This window comes from Arachis hypogaea, chromosome 4 (genome assembly GCF_003086295.3).
Source record: "Arachis hypogaea cultivar Tifrunner chromosome 4, arahy.Tifrunner.gnm2.J5K5, whole genome shotgun sequence".
Taxonomy (NCBI): Eukaryota; Viridiplantae; Streptophyta; class Magnoliopsida; order Fabales; family Fabaceae; genus Arachis; species Arachis hypogaea.
In genome coordinates, this window is record NC_092039.1 from 124,239,419 (window position 1) to 124,256,570 (window position 17,152).

The following is a 17,152-nucleotide window of genomic DNA, read 5'->3' on the forward strand; positions in this document are numbered from 1 at the left end:
GAGTTAATATAATCAATCTTTTATATTAGTTTTGTCTTTACAAAATATGTAGCAGATACATTATTATGGATAATGATTAATGTTCTATTACTTTGTATCTATTAGAAGTTCAAATTCTACTACAAATTCAACATTTCTTATATCGTCGTCGCTAATAATATTAATTAGAGTTAATTAGCATGCTTTGTTAAATTATTATACTTTTAATAATAAAAGGAAAACTGCAGATTACATATTAATTAACTTGAAGCTCCGTCGCTATGTTGAAGAAGGGTCAATAACTTTTAAGGCACCACAATACGCCGCCGTTGTTCTAGATCCGTGGACGTTTCTGTCTTTTCTTACTTTGACATGATTTTGATTTTCCTTTCCATTATAGAATATGATAGAATTCGAATTGTTCCATCTATAGTTTATGACTTTATGCTAATATTTTAGTCAACCTCACCAATATCACCAGCAAGCAACACATATATATAGAGCGCTACTATAAATGGAAAAAAGCAAACGAAAGATTAGATAAGTACCGAAAGGTTCAAAGTTGAAAGTTCGTAAGAGTTATGTAATTCGCCTTATTGGCAATTTATTTAACACATGTGAATATATATATGCACGGTGCATGAACATATGGCAGTTTACCATTGTATATAATAATGATTACTTTTTTTTTTTACCGAAGATAGAGAGATTCGAATTCGCGTTATCTTAAGTGAGATGGAAAAATTATGTCATTTGATCTATAATTCATGGAATAATAGTGATTACTTAATATTCACGAAGATGTTTTAATACAAAAATGATAATTAAAAATTAATTTCGACCATCCTAATATCTGAAAGTCATCTGAATAAGATTTTAATTCGAGTCTACCAGACTCACTTTGGTGTTTGAGCCGATCAAACCTCGATTTAGTCGAGTCGACTAGACTTTTTTTAATATTTTAGTCATACAAGTTTTGAATATGTTTGACTAATTCAGACGAATTAGATTAAACAGACTTGTAACTTGTGTAGATATTTAAAAGATTAAGATAAACTTAAATCGTATTAAACCATTACATAATTTAATATGTTTAACTAAATTATTTTAATATAATATATAATTACATCTTAGTTATATTTTCAAATGCAAACATTTTCATGTAGATAATCACCACATGTATATTCCATTAAATGATAATATAACTTAGGAATCATTGCAATTGTTAAATTAAACTTGTTCATGACTATCAGTCATGTTTAAACCACACATCAAATTCACTTGTTATGTGAATATCATGAGGAAGAATTAAAGATCTGAACAAAACACAACGCTCACAATTTAGAATAAACTCATTATCAAGCTCTTTCCATTAACGCCTCTTGTTAATTTTCCGATTAAGAAAAATGGCATTAAACTTTTTGTTCACAACAATATATATTGACGGCGGTAATGCAAATATAGAAATTAAATTAGCAGCTATGGCCTTTTACACTTGTTTAAAATTTTCTCTATCACCCCCGTATTTTTTTCTTTTTTTCTTTTCTTCTTGGCTTCCTTTTTTCCTAACCTTGCTAGCTTCTTAATTTTGTTTTACAACGTGATTGATTATTGATTAATTTTAGGACTTAGGGAGAGGACTTCCTGAAAGAAATGATTTAAATAACTGAAGAGCTGCTCTTGGCTTGAATAATGGAACTTCATGACCCGCCCCTCTCACTGTCGCAAATGTTAGCCCTTCATATACTTCAGTCCACCCTCCAACCTTCACATAATACATCAAATTATTTTGAATTAAAATATATATAAGATGGAAAAACACCAATTAGATTTTCTAAAGTGAGGTTAAAGAAGATGAGAAAAAAATTACTTTCTAGGTAATTATTGCTCCCGTATCCTTTAAATTATTATTCTCTCTTATGTATTATCTTATATGCACACTTTTAATACATGAAATAATTTAATGTTGAACCAATCTACTATCTAATATATATAGTTAAAGTTCGGAAAAAAGGTACTTTCCAAAGACACATTGAATATTATTATAGAAAATAATCATATATTGAACTTTTTTTTTTTCACATTATCTTTTAATTTGACAGGTTAAAGATTAATCTGTCGTAAATCTGAGTTCTATTTAATAGTTTACTGTTGGTTAATGAGTTGTTGCATGTGAGATTCAAACTCCGACACTTGCTTAAATGAACGAATAAGCTAACTACTCGATCAATCAAACTTACTTATATATTGAACCTATCTTATACATATAGTTATACTTCTAGGAAATAGGTGCTTTTGAAACACACATGGAATATATTGTAAGATTACGCAAATATTTTTCAAATTTTATAATCTTATGAAAATAAAATAATGTATTAAGTTAATTATTTAAAAGTTTAATTACCCTGTTGGTCCCTATAGTTTTGCAAAATTTTCAATTAGGTCTTTATATTTTTTTCTTTTTAATTGAATCTTTGCACTAAATTTTTTTAATTAGGTCCCTATACTTTTTTTTCTTTTATTTAGGTCCCTGTATCAATTCTTTTTTTTTCAGTTGGGTCTCTATAAAATTAAACCAATTACTACTAAGAGAGACTTAATTGAAAAAAAATTTGGTGCAGAGACCCAATTTAAAAAAAAAAATTATAAAGACCTAATTAAAAATTTTACGAAACTATAGAGACCAACAGAGTAATTAAATCTTATTTAAATTTAATTTAAATATGTTGCGTATACAATTAAATTTATTACATAGGATAATTTATTAGCCTCTAATTTTCAAAGAATAGCAGAGTAATTGCCTTTCTACAATTATTTGTTACTTAACTTCCACTAAGGTCATTATCTAAAGATGATAAATGTTTCACTTCTTATCTTACAACTATATATATCCTTTGTTTTTTAATTTTCAAACTTGAAAAAGCCTATTTGAATTTCTTGGTTATATATGACAAACAGCCCATTATTCGAGACTTTATTATATCAAGACTAGATATATACTTAATACAACAATTTTACAAAGGATAGATGTAAAACGAAGGATAGATGTAAAACGATTAATGAATGAGAGGCAGGATTAGAAGAACAATGTGATAATTAATTAATCATTATTATTTTGCACTAACCTGATTTTTGACATACCAAGGATACCATGGTATTTTAGTTGCCACCTTAAGCTGTGCAAGTGCATATCTAGTTGCTGTAACCGGCACCACTGAATCTACGTCTCCACTATCAAACATAACATATATATTTATGATTAATTTTTGCCTTTTTAATTAATTCATGAAATTAAATAAAGTATATGCAAAGCAAAATCCAACTAACTATCTAACAAACCTGAACACCCAAACTCTTATTCTGTTGGCCATCAACTGTCTATAAATTGGTAGCACTGATACATCTGTATCATTCCAGTTTCGATTCAAAACCTCACTGCACAAAACGATTCAGAAAACAATTCAATTAACTTGATAATTATATATCAATTCTTTAATTAACAATTTAAATTAAGAGGTGACCTGCAAGCAGTCCACTTATAAGGAATTCCAGTAGTGTTAGCATGAAGTGCTTTCTGAACATCTGGTCTATTGTAGTATATCTCTGCATACTTTTCCGTACATGGATCATACCCGGACAATTGCCTGACTGCCTGATAACAAAATAAATCATTTTCATCAATTTTCCAACAAGATTATGCCATTTGCTAAATATATAATTATTCGTGCATCTTCTCCTATCAGATTAAGTTTGGAAGAAATGAAAGGAGAAGACACTGTAGAATTATATCTAGCATAATGCTAAGTGCTGATTAAAATCAATTATTAAGATCAGACACTAATATAAAATATATATTAACTTATAATATAAATTATTTATTGAAAATAAATTAAATAATACATGTATTTATATTAAAATATATGATGTTTGATTTTAGTACGTATGCACATAGCATTTTTGATATTTCTAACATGTTACGTCAAGTATCTGTATTTGCTTGAATTTTTTGCATAAATTTACTTTTTTTTATTGACCTTATGCTAAAAAATTTTTCTTTTTTTTGGGATTTAATAAATATCAAACTCTAAATTTTTTTGTTCATAAAAAATTTGATAGCATATCATAAAATTACTTTTATCAAAAGCTTAAATTGATTGAAGGAAGAATATGAATAATTATATCTCTAACTGGATTATTCCTGGTTAATCTAAAGAAAATTTAACATAAAAAAAAAACTAATGTGAATTTTCTAGTAAAGTCCAAAAAGAAAAATTTTGAGTAGCATAAATTAATGTCATTGTATGTTGATTTTTAAGAAATAAGACATAAAACACAAAGAGAGAGAGACAAAAATGATGGGTTTTGTTAGAATATAATTAGGAGTAATTAGGATCAATTAGTATTATTTATTATATCTAAATATTTATTATAGAAGATTACGTCTTTATTATTACAATTTTCTTAGTACCTATAAATATCCTTTTATATTGTAGGTAATTTGATAACACTCAATAATACACAAATTCTTTTTTCTAGTTTAGTCTCCTGTTTTTAACAGGTTTAAATAATTATTATATCTGAGACACAGAAGTTGTTACCGGATGATGGGGGCGATGGGGTAGGCGCATGGCACGGCGGGAGGTGGCGGCGCTGCCGTCGGAGTTGTTACAAGGAGGTGCATAGATGTTGTACTGATCAATGTTTCCGAATTCTTGATCCATGGCATAACTATATAGAGACTCACACTCATCAGATTCCTTCTGCCTGTGGAAGTCACAAGTGCTTATGAGTTGCCTGTAAGTCTGGTCAGAGATCATTGCATGGCTCCACCAATATGTCACTGTTCCTAAGTTGTCATAATAGTTGTCTGTTACTGCATTTCCAACCTGCATCATCATCATCATTTCAATTAATTAATTACTATCCATTATTTCATGACAAATTAAAGGGACTACTCCTAACAAAAAGATAAAATTTAATGGATCCCCACAATAATACAAACCTATCGATCAGTCTATCACCATCTATGCAACAATTCATATACTGTTCTCATAATACAATGGTCCTTAATCTCAAAATCGAGATAAGAAAGTGTTTGCTATATAGGATACCTATTATTATGCCAAGCTATAGTAGTTAGGTAACTTTTTGGCATCATTTAAAAAATAGGTTAAAGTATATTTTTTTTTTAAAGTTTGACAAAAGTTTTGAAATTATTCATAAATTTATTTTGTTTTAATTTTGTCTTAAAATTTTTTACTTTGCATCAAATATACTCCGACAGCCAAATTTTAAAAAATTTTAAGATTAATTCAATAATAATGCATAACAATTATATTTGATTTGCTTATGTTAAAAGTTATTCTCATGTAACTGTTGTTGAATTTGTTCTTTTTTTTTAAAAAAAATTAGCCATTAAGAGTATATTTGATGTAAATCGAAAATTTTTGAAACAAAATAAAATTTAATAGTATTTTTAAAACTTTTATCAAACTTCAGAAAAAAAATATACTTTATCCCAAAAAATATTACTAATATTAAAGTAATGTTTATTTATTATATGATAACGTTTTTAAATATGAAAAATAAAAGCAAATACCATTGTTGCATAAAATTTTTTATTATAGATCAGTATTGTAAATGCATAAATGGAAGTTGAGTATACATATATTTACCATGATTCCTTTGAGATTGATGGGATACTTAGTGTTGGTGTTATAAGTGATAATTTCTCTAGCTAGTTGAGGCACATAATGGCCAGCATAGCTCTCTCCAGTGATGTAAAGCTCCCTATTTTTATAGCGTGGGAACCTTTCTAGCCATTGGACTACAAATTCCAGAGAGTCTTTTGCTGAAAAAATTGATGCAAAAACATATAAATACGGACCCATTATTAGTCATTGTTAGTAGGTGAAATTTAATATATAATTACAATGTAATGTTTGAGATACATAATTAAAGTAAAGAAAATGACATGGTAAGACAAATGGATGATAGCAAAATTGGGATTTGGCGTTATTGTGATTTGATTTGAATCACGTTTTGGAACTTTCCGTAACATCAAGAGTAGTCTTTGTACAGAAGCAGAGCTATAATAAGTACACAATTGTGGCTACTTTAAATAAGGTACGTGGATAGATAGTCAATACATAAGTTATTAGGTGATGAACGTGGACCCCCCACAAAAATTGGACTCCATAATAATTAATTGCATTTATGTTTGACACACACACATATATAACAAAATGTTGCAAGATGTACCAATATGTTATATCTATTATTTTTGTATTTACTTTTCTTCTATATCGCTCTTTGTTTTTTATATTTAAAGTTATTAACAAAAAATCTATCATTTATGGCATAAAAATGTATATAAAAGATTATGCAAATATGAAATATCGTTTCTACATATATAACAAACAACAATAAAGTACTCTTAGTACACTCATTAAGATAATTCCTAATGTATTGATAGCTTATTTTTTTAATTGAAAAACGTCACTTTAAATGATGATGTTTTTTGACTCTTAATAATAATAATAATAATGGAGAAAAATTTGAAAATTAACAACTTTAATTGATATTGACTAGTATTTTTGGTTATTAATCTAATATTTTTAATTCAGTAATTTAATATTATATTTTTAACTAATATTTTTTAATATTATTAACTAACTGCTGATAGAAAAAATAAATTATGCTGATTCTTTAAAATTGTTCATAATGATAATAATAAATTATCAAATAATGGTAACAATGATAATGATGTTAGTAGTAGTAGTTAATTTGGTGAAGCTATAGTTGATCCAGCTATTCATTTTTTGGCAATCATAAAAACCTAATCTTATCATCACTTCTTCTATATGGCCTACCAAACAATGAAAGATGCATGAACCGTGAATGGTGGTTGTAATTAATGTGTATTGAAGGGGGGAGGGTCCCTACCGGTGCGGCGGTCGCCGGTGTCATGTAGGTCGGAGGAGCGGTTGGTGTATGAGAAGCCGACGCCGGCGGGGGTTTCGAGGAATAGGAGGTTAGCGAGTGAGTTCCATGAAAACTTGTTAATGTATAGTCCTGAAGCAGACCTATTTACTCTGAATGGGCCAATCTCTTCAGAAGCTCCATATGCTACTGATGAACAACCGGGACCTAATATTTTCCATAAGGATATATATATTGTTAAGAGTATTATAAAAACAAATATTTTATCTTACATTTTTAATTTAAAAAATATTATTAAAGATACAAATTAGCTAAATTCGTAAAATAAATAATACAATATGATTCAGACACATGCATTCCATGTTATAGGTAAGAAACTTATTATTAGTAAACAAACTATATATACTTACACAAAGAATTATTATTGAATATGTAACAAATTGAAGTATGATGATAAAATGCACTCCATTAATAAATATATGGACGTGTTACGTGTACATTAAAATTAGTTACCAAAGTCAGCTACTAATATAAAATATATGCGAGAATATAAATACACGTTTAAAAATAAATTAAATCACACATGGCTGATTTTAATAACTGATTTTAGTGTCCAAATAGTATTTTTGAATAAATATACATGATTAATAGAAGACAATAAAGTTTAGAAAATGATTAACATAATTTTTACATTTAAAATTAAAGAAAAAATTACAAATATATAAGAAGAGAATAATAAACAATTTTGAGAAATATAGTTAATATGTGTCATAGGGCTCATGATAAACTTATTATTAGTGAAAAATTTTAAATATTTTCATTTAACAAAAGTAAAATAAATGCATTAAAAACTTGAATTTGTTATATTTAAAAAAAATTTCACTAATAACAAGTTTATTATGTGACTTTAAAATACATATTGATCTTAAAAAATAATATTAAAAAAATTATATGCAATGCACATTTTCTTTAAAAATTTAACAATAATTTTCACTTTTCACCAAAGAAATTCTTTTTTCTTAATTATCATAGTTTTGTCACAAGTTCACCTATTTTCTGTAGCAACTTAATTTTCTATTTCCAAAGGTGATTTGAACTACTTATAATTTGAATTCAAAGGCTTCTCTGTGAAAGAAAAAAGTGGAGATATATAAGAAGATTATTTTAGGGTTAGACACACACTGAAACTCTACTAAAAATAGGGTTGCATTGATGGTGCACCAATACGCGCTGACAACTCGGCTAACAGAACCTTAAATAAGGGCTCTGAGGTTGATTAAGCCATTAATGAGGCTAGTTTTTAGTTGCTTTCAAGCATTAACTGCATGCGCGTGTGTGTATATGCGTGCGTGACTATTGTATTGTAGTGTAGTGTGAAGTGTAGCATAGACATATAGATAGATTTCAGAAGAGAGAGAATGTGAGAGACACATTCTAGAGTCATAGTCTCATAGATCGACTTGAACAAACCTTCAATATTATTAAGAGCAAGAGTGTTGCTTTGATGATGCTTCCTATCATAACCCTTTTATTAGGACAAAATATTAGGTGTTGATACAATAATATCATGCCTAGTTTATTCATAATTCATAAAACTATATTAATTACTATCTTAGATAAATATTTTCCTCCTTGTTAGGTGTAAAAATAATTATGCAAAGTTTTGACTTTTGATTCGCATTTTTTATTTTTTGTTTTTTTACTTTTAATATATATTTTTTAAAATTTTATTATTTTTTATTTTTACAAAATCTGAAAATAGAAAATATTAAAAATAAAAAAAACAAGTACACTCTAATGTTTTTAAAAGAATATTTTTTATACTTTCTATTCTATACTTTTTAAAAATAAAGACAAAAAAATATATGTTTGTAAGTTTGTATTTCTGTATTGGTATATTTTTACTTGATAAATAGAATCCAAGGGAAGAGTTGAGCATTGAAAAGTCTCTCTTTTACTAGTAACATTGTTGTCGTGTATGGGTCATTGGGTTTGTACCATTCATTGTTAGTTAGGTCATCATTCCAACCTATCCATTGCCAACCCACTCATGTGGGCTCTACGTACACTTTCTTTTGTTTTCTTTTACAGTATCCAAAAAATATTTAATGCATTTCTCCAAGCATTTCATTTTATTTTTATTTTTATTTTATTCTTCTAGAGCTAGCCTCACTTAATTGTCTATGAGACACAGGAGTAGGGTGTAATCAAACAAGGAAAAGAGAGTAACATCTAAAGGTAATAATAAAAAGTAAGTAACATAACATGTAAAAGAATAATTGTTTCCATTGATCTTTCAAATCAAATTCAACTGTTGTTTGTATGTGTGACTAAGGCCAAATATATACATATATACTTAATTTACAAAGATGCCTCCACAAGAATTCACCTAGCACCATATTGAAGAGGAAGTTCAGAAAATATTTTTGTACATTTTGTGTCTTCTATATTATATGTCGGCATAGTAGTAACTAGTAATTAAGTTATCAAAAATGTTTGGTAACAAAAAAATATTAGCCAAAAACACTCAAAATTTATTTTATTTAGTATTTATTAATTATTACGATAATTAATGAATACTAAATAAAAAAAATTTCAGCTGTTTTTTTTTTATTTTCCTATCATTACTGTTAAGTTATATTCTCTTTCATGTGGTTTAAAGTACCCAAATGAGAAGAAATAATGATGGCATTAATGTCCATAAATAAGCGATATAACAGTGATTTTAAGTATATACTACCCAAGTATATATTCAAAAGCCATGAATATGTGGATTATTTAATTTGCATGCATGCTAATTAGTAATTACTTACACTTAAATTAATAAACAAAAAAATATGTCAAAATTGAAAATGCTAAAGAAAATTAATTTGGTTGAATATAATAATCAACTTAAATTGAGAGAGATTTGAAAATGAAAAAGATGGAATGAATTAATGTCTAACCTCCATTGAGCCAAATAACAAGGGGTTTTCTGAGTGAGTTTTGAGAAGATTCAGTGAGCCAGTAGAAGAGTGCTCTACCGGCAACCTTGTTGACAGTAACATAGCCAGAAAACTGTTGAAAAGACACCTTTGGTTGACCAGGAAGTTCCAAGATCCTATCTTCTTCTTCTCCTCCTTTAACACAACTACTTGGTCCCACCACCACCACCATCACCAACAAAATCACCACCACTTGATGAAGAACAACAAAGATCCTTTTATGATGTTGTTCATCCATGCTAAGGAGGAGAGGGGAGTGTGAGTTAAGAAAAGTGATGAGAGAAAAAGAAAATGGAAAATGAGTGAGTGAGAATTATAGGGAAGGTAGGTTTGTGTGTCTCCTCAAGGGAAGGATTAAATAGGAGAGAGAGTTATTATTTATGAGTGTCATAAACAATTTAATTTGTGCACTTAGGGGTAGGAGACTCATTTTATTTATTTATTTATTTAGTTATTTTATTTGACCCTGTGTTGTATAGCTGCTACTATTTTTGGGGGGCTTCTCTTATATCCATAAATTGTTGATATGAAAACTGTAGAGGGAGGATAGACATTGTTCATGTCTTAACTACCATTGGTTAGTTCCTCAACTAGGATATAGTAATGCATGTTTGGACATTGCATCTTAGATAGAATTACAGAAATACAAGATTTTCTTTTTTTTACGGTTAATATTAGTTTTTTTTTAATTGACTCATATTAACATCCAAATGAATATTTAAATTTTAAAATATTATGTACAAAAAAAAAAATTTATCATTATATATATTATTTAAGTTATTTTTAATATATATATTTATATTTTAATATGTATTTTAATTTATATGAGTGATTTATTTTTTATGTATAACTAATATGATTGTCTAGAATTATATACTAGAAAAAAAAATTCAAAATCCTATTACAAAAAAATTCTAAAGTGAAATAAAATATTCAAGTCAATGATGATTTTGTTTGAAGTCTTGAGAGAGATAAATACAAAAATATAATGTACAAACTAAAAATAAGTTATTAAATTATATATTATTTTATTTATTTTGATGTATATTTTATATTATATCATATATTTTATATATAAATGGTTGATTAGTCAGAAGCAGACCTAAATTGAATTCAGAGAGCACTAAAAATTATTTCGCAATAAAAAAAAATTAAAACAAATATTTTAAAAAGGACTGATATAAAATTTATATTCAATTTCTAAGAATAAAATGAAATGACCAGGGACATTGTCCCCTTTTGGTTAATGAAACTTTTTCATAAGATGTGGTTGAATTTTTGTGTATACAAAATATGCTTGAGAGAGGAAATATGTTAAGAATTGAAGTTAGATTTACAAGTGTAGATAAAAAAAAAATTAATGGCTAATAATAATTTTATTTTATATTAATTAATACTTCTAATATCTTCAACTATTTAACCTAATATTTTTAGTCTAATAATTTACTAATATATTTTAAATTAATATTTTTAAATATTGTTGGCTAGCTAACTGCTAGTCAAAAACAACAAATATCATTAGGTTTCTAATATTACTCGATATGAGTTAAAAAAATTATTTTAAGAATAAACAAAAAATGGTTAAAATTGGTTATAAAAAATTACTCCCTAAATTTGTTTTACTTCTTGAAATTTGATATAAGAATTCGTCTTTATTTTGTATTTTATTTTAAAAATAAAATTTATACAATCTAAATATTTTGTAGATATATAAAAAAAATTAAATTGAAGAAATATTTGTTGAAAAGGATACGGATTTTAAGTTTTTTTTTTTTGAAATATTAATTAGTAATTACTACATCACCCTCTTTTTTTCATTTTTTTACATTCTTAACAAATATGTTTAAACCATATATTAAAATGGATGGCTGAATCTTGTTTTAATTAAATAACAATAATATTAAAAAGTATGTAATTCATGGCCGTAAATTTGAAGTGTTATCAACAAAGGTAGGCGGTGATAATATTAAGTGCTTGTTTGGGCGGCATTATTTTGATAAAAAAAATATTTTTTTTAATAAAAAAGATTTTTTTTAATGTATTTGACAAATTTCTAATAATAAGAGTAAAAGTATTAGAAAAATAAAAAATATCTTTTTTAAAAAGCTGTAATTTGTATTTTTTTAAAAGATCTGTTTTTTTTAAAAAAAATAATTTTTATGTAGTAAATAAACAAAAGAGTACTTTTATATTATTATATCTAAATATAATTGATAAATAAAAAAATATTTTTACATAAAATACCAAATATAAAATTACTTTTACATCTTCATAAAATCTTTTAAAAAATTAACTTAAAAATTTTTTTTTTAAAAAGTTCATCCAAACAAATCTTAAATTCAGTGGGAACAAAAATAAAATGAAGATTATTTTACGCATTCTTGAACGGGAATGCAATGCAAGTGGCTCTCATTCACATGGTGTACGCATAGTCCCTTTGATCCTCCATTAATTAAGCTCATCAAACTTTGACTACCTCTGAACTACTCTTATTTATTTTTCATTAATTTGGATTTATATATATATATCATCCTCTTCCATCTTCATTCTACTTTGCTTCAATCTGGGTTTTGTTATTAGATAAGTTAGAATAATAGTATCAAATTTGTCTTGTACAATATATTCATAATTGACCAAATTATGTGATTCTTTTTGTCATATTGTGATTGTGATCCATATATATATGGTACAAACTTAATAATTATAGATTTTTTTGGGTTCATAATTTTGGTTCCCTCCAATTATTGCCGTCATTGCAGACGTAGATCAAATATTGGTAGCCCAAATATCTGGCAGTGCAAATTTTTTATTATTATTTTTATTACAAAATAATAAAAAAAAGGATCAGTTTTAAATGCCTTTACACTGTTCTGCCTATAACCTGTATGGTCAGAAAGCTGTGTTGATGTAAAAGAACATGATGTCATTTACAAATTTCTGAAATGAAAAGCGACTTCTCATTTTACCAATTTCATCAAACACTCACTTAATTGATGAGGAAAAATACACAGAAAACTTCACCAAACACTCATCAAGTCCCCTACACGCTTTGCGGGACAATCCTTTTGGGTTTAAATAACATTTTTATATTATATAATATTAGTTATTATTACCTAATTAGTATTTAGGCTGTTATCTTAGTATTTAACAATAGAAATTAAAATTTTTAAAATTTTATTGATCCAAAATTAAAAAAGGAATTTATAGAGATCAAAATTTAAAAAAACACCATTTTATAAGAATCAAATATTTATTTAGATAATATCATATTTTAAATTAATATATAATAATACGAATATTTAAATTTAAATTTTTTCTTCCGTTATACCAAAATAAGAGAAAATTATTACAAGAATTGAACAAATAATCATATAGAATTAAATGAAATTTATAAGACTTAATTACTAAACTTTAAATTTAATTGTTTTGATTTTTAATAGCCTACTTAGACATAATACTAAAATAAAATTATAATAATAATTTGAAGTTCACTAAACATGCTTGATTGAGTATCTAAAAAAAACATGGTTGATCATGGCTGTGGGAATTCATGACTTGTATATGCATGTGTGTGTAATTTTAATAAATAATAAATAATGAATTTATTATTAGAATTTATATATACACATTAATTAGTAATTTAATTAGACTATGATCCGATAATAATATTTAGATAAATGCAATATAATTTTTTGAGTTAGTTTTTAGAACTGACTAGGTTGAATACAATAATTTCTAATAAAAGTGACATATAAGCTGAAAATCATATGCATAACATTATATACGTCAAATAAATTATAATCCCTTCATTCTAAGATATACCAGCGGCTAATGATGTTGTTTTAAATCAAGCTAAGGAAGTGAATTCAAATGAGAACCAGTACAAGAGAGAGCCTAAACATATATAAAAAAAGCACATTAATATATAGGGTTATAGTATCTAACTAATAATTTTTTTAACAATACAAATAACCACCAATTAAATAAAAACATATTACACCTTTAAATAACTAACTTAAATCTTAATATTAGAATAACCATCCATATATCTAGTAAAATGAACATTCGATATATTTATTGTTCACATTATTTAGTATTTTCATTATCTACATATACTTTTCTTAATATATATAATACCTTTTAGACTAAATAGTCTTTGATAAAAAAAATTACCAATTAAGCCTTTCGTCATAATAAATAATGCGTGGACATATATATCTTTTTATCAATGAATAGTACAAAACGAAACAGAGTTATTCATGTATTTTATCATTTATTGTGATTCGTGTTTCATTGTTGCTCACATGAGTATGAAAACTATGTAGTTTTAGACGGTAAACATTTATTATCTTTTAAATTTGCATATAATTTATCATGAATCCTAACACAGGTAAAATTTTACTTCAAAAGTTGTTATTCAAACGACAATCTTTCATGAATAGACATGTCACAATAGTTAACGACTTAACGGTGCATGTAAGCAATACCCTTAAATTTTACGTGATAAATTGATAGAAGAATTTTACGTGTCCACCGTTTGTTATTGTGGATGACTAAATTAATACTTTTTTATTCAGAAAATAATTAGTTCGAGGTCAAAATTTTCAGAGCCTTAATTGTTGTTTTACTCTCAAACATATCAATAACATTTAACTAAAATAAAAAAAATGCTTGAAATGTTTAATTTTTTAAACTTAATTTAAAAAAGACAATGTTATTTCTATAAACAAGATTGGCATTATTAATCAAATTGTTAGAAGATTACAGAGACTCTAATATAATAACTCATATGTTGATAATCACCACTTTATGCATCAAACACTAAAATTAAGAATAATTAAGTTAAAAAAACAACTTGAATCAAAGTCAAACATTGTTTACATATCTAAAATAAACCTTTTTTTAGTTATGATGAATAGTTTTAACGGTTAAGGGACGGAGAAGAACTGAGGTAAAAGATTGAATAAGGAAATTGAACTTTTGTGAATGAAAACTATTATTGATGATTCTGAGAATTACAGAAAATATAGAGAAGAGTATTTATACCCATAGAGGTCACTGTCGATATTATATTATTAAAAATAAAATCATTCATATTTTTTTTATTAATTCAAATTTTTAGGACAGATGTTACATATCAAGACAGATAGATATAACAAAATGAATAGCACTAAATCATTTAGTGGTACCCAATTTAGCTACGAGTGAGTAACTGTCGCAGAACTATTTAGCAGCGATTTAAGATCGTCCCATACCGTCGTATTTGGTGGTTTTGATGTAGTGTTTCTCATTTTATATATATATATATATATATATATATATATATATATATATATATATATATATATATATATAAAATTGATGAATTTATCTAAGGTTGATAAACAAAAGACAAAAGAAATTAAATATATATTAAAAAAATGATGAAAAATGTAATGCATATGGTCCTTGACTTATTTATTTACTACACCCACTTGTTCATAACAGAGTATGTATGTTTACTTTTTTGTTTTCTACCTTTGTACCTTAGGAATATATATATATATATATATATATATATATATATATATATGGAGAAGGATAGTGCACACTTCACATTATATTTATCGTATGTTACCTTCTTCCGTTAGTAACAATCTACACAATACGATTCAACAAAGTTAGAAAAAAAAATTCCATTTTAGTGAAATTGAATAATATCTAATTCTATAGCTAACAATAAACAGAAGATATATATAGATTGTCCGTTTTGTATAGGAAAGTTAAATCCCTTTACGTGCACGCGAGCTGTAGAGACGGATAGTGCTACTGAATTCTTAAAATGGAATATAGAATATATTATAGTGTGTGTGAGTGTGTGTGACCGTCTGTTGTGGCCACTAGCCATCATGATTGCTCTTTTGGACCAGTTTTGTTGTTGTTGATGATATATAGCAGTTAAATTTTCTATTTAATTTTAAAATTTTAAATAAATTAAAAATTAAAAAAGATTGTTAAATCAAATAATTTCACGATTTAAAATTTTATTATGATTTTATATTTTACTTATTTAATTTAATGTTCGATTTTACTTTTCTCCATCTTGCATTACGAGTTATTCTATATACATTAGAAAAAGTTTTAAGTATATCGATATATTAGTGTTTTATTGACTTTTTATCATTGATTTTAACTATATATATATTATATATATTTTTTATAATTAAAATTAACAGTTAAAAATTACTAAAATACGAGTGTATCCATACATTTGAAAGTTTTCCTATATATTATGTGTATGCTACTGTACGAATTGAATATGCATATCAACAAGACAACAACTTATATTACAAATCCCACTACCTTATTATTAGTTACTTAATAATCATCTGATTCATATGTTTGAGTTTATATACATGAACTAATGATAATTTAATTAATTAGGCAACATAGTAATTTTTTTTTTAAAGGAAAAAGGAGAGATATAATAAGAACATCGTGTTATTGTGGTGGTGCATGGTAATCGAGTGCATGTTGAACCAAAACCAAAAGCACATTGCATATTCAATTTATTTTGCATTCTTGGTGGGTAGATCCGTTAATAAAAATACAAAAATAAATAAAATATTTTTCAGAAATTTTATTTAATTATATATATATATATATATATTTAAAAGTTGAGAACAAAGATATGAATATAATTTTTGTTGGTCCTATCACTATTTAACTGTCTTTATATTTTTTCCATCTATCAAACACAATAATTAGATGCCACATTCATCAAAAACTCCTTATATAATGCTTTATATAGTCATGCAATTATTTTACTTTAAAAAGATGATAAGTTCACCTAATTGATATTTTTAATTATATTTTGAATTCAAGTTTTATTCATATATATACTATGAAAAAGTATGAGGAGCCAATGAAATATTTGTACAATGTATACAATGAAGGTTTATGGAGTATTAGAGATATAACCATTAGTGTTACCTTTTCTCATCAGCAGCTGAAATTTTTGGGATGAGTGGTATAATGACATGGTATTAGAATGCTAAATTCGAAAAGTCAAAAGTTCGCTTATTGGTGAACCCCAAAATCAGTTTAATCTCTTGAGAAAATATTTATTATCCTTAGTACTTGAATAGTTATTCTAAATAGTATGAGGAATTTTCATTTTGTAATTCATTAGCCCATTATTGTACACATTGTACAAATAGTTCGTTGTCTCTCTAGCAGAATCCATATACTATATATATCTATAAATC

At 26.0% G+C, this 17,152-nt stretch overlaps 1 protein-coding gene across 4 annotated transcripts; it reads right to left on the bottom strand.

Annotated features, from left to right (window-relative positions):
• Positions 1 to 1,319: 1,319 nt before the first annotated feature.
• LOC112797871 (serine carboxypeptidase-like 25) lies at positions 1,320 to 10,382 on the bottom strand. 4 transcript variants are annotated; one of them, XM_025840980.3, is made up of 8 exons: positions 9,867 to 10,382; positions 6,925 to 7,128; positions 5,655 to 5,830; positions 4,578 to 4,865; positions 3,501 to 3,631; positions 3,319 to 3,414; positions 3,105 to 3,210; positions 1,320 to 1,744 (listed from the first exon to the last, which is right to left on the bottom strand). In XM_025840980.3, the coding sequence occupies exons 1-8, from the start codon at positions 10,141 to 10,143 to the stop codon at positions 1,601 to 1,603; spliced, it is 1,422 nt and encodes a 473-aa protein (XP_025696765.1). In that variant the 5' UTR covers positions 10,144 to 10,382; the 3' UTR covers positions 1,320 to 1,600. The 4 variants fall into 4 exon arrangements, with proteins under 4 accessions (XP_025696765.1, XP_072092310.1, XP_025696766.1 ...); XM_072236209.1 differs by having other exon boundaries at positions 1,320 to 1,737; positions 3,101 to 3,210; positions 9,867 to 10,270; XM_025840981.3 differs by lacking the exon at positions 6,925 to 7,128.
• Positions 10,383 to 17,152: the final 6,770 nt, after the last annotated feature.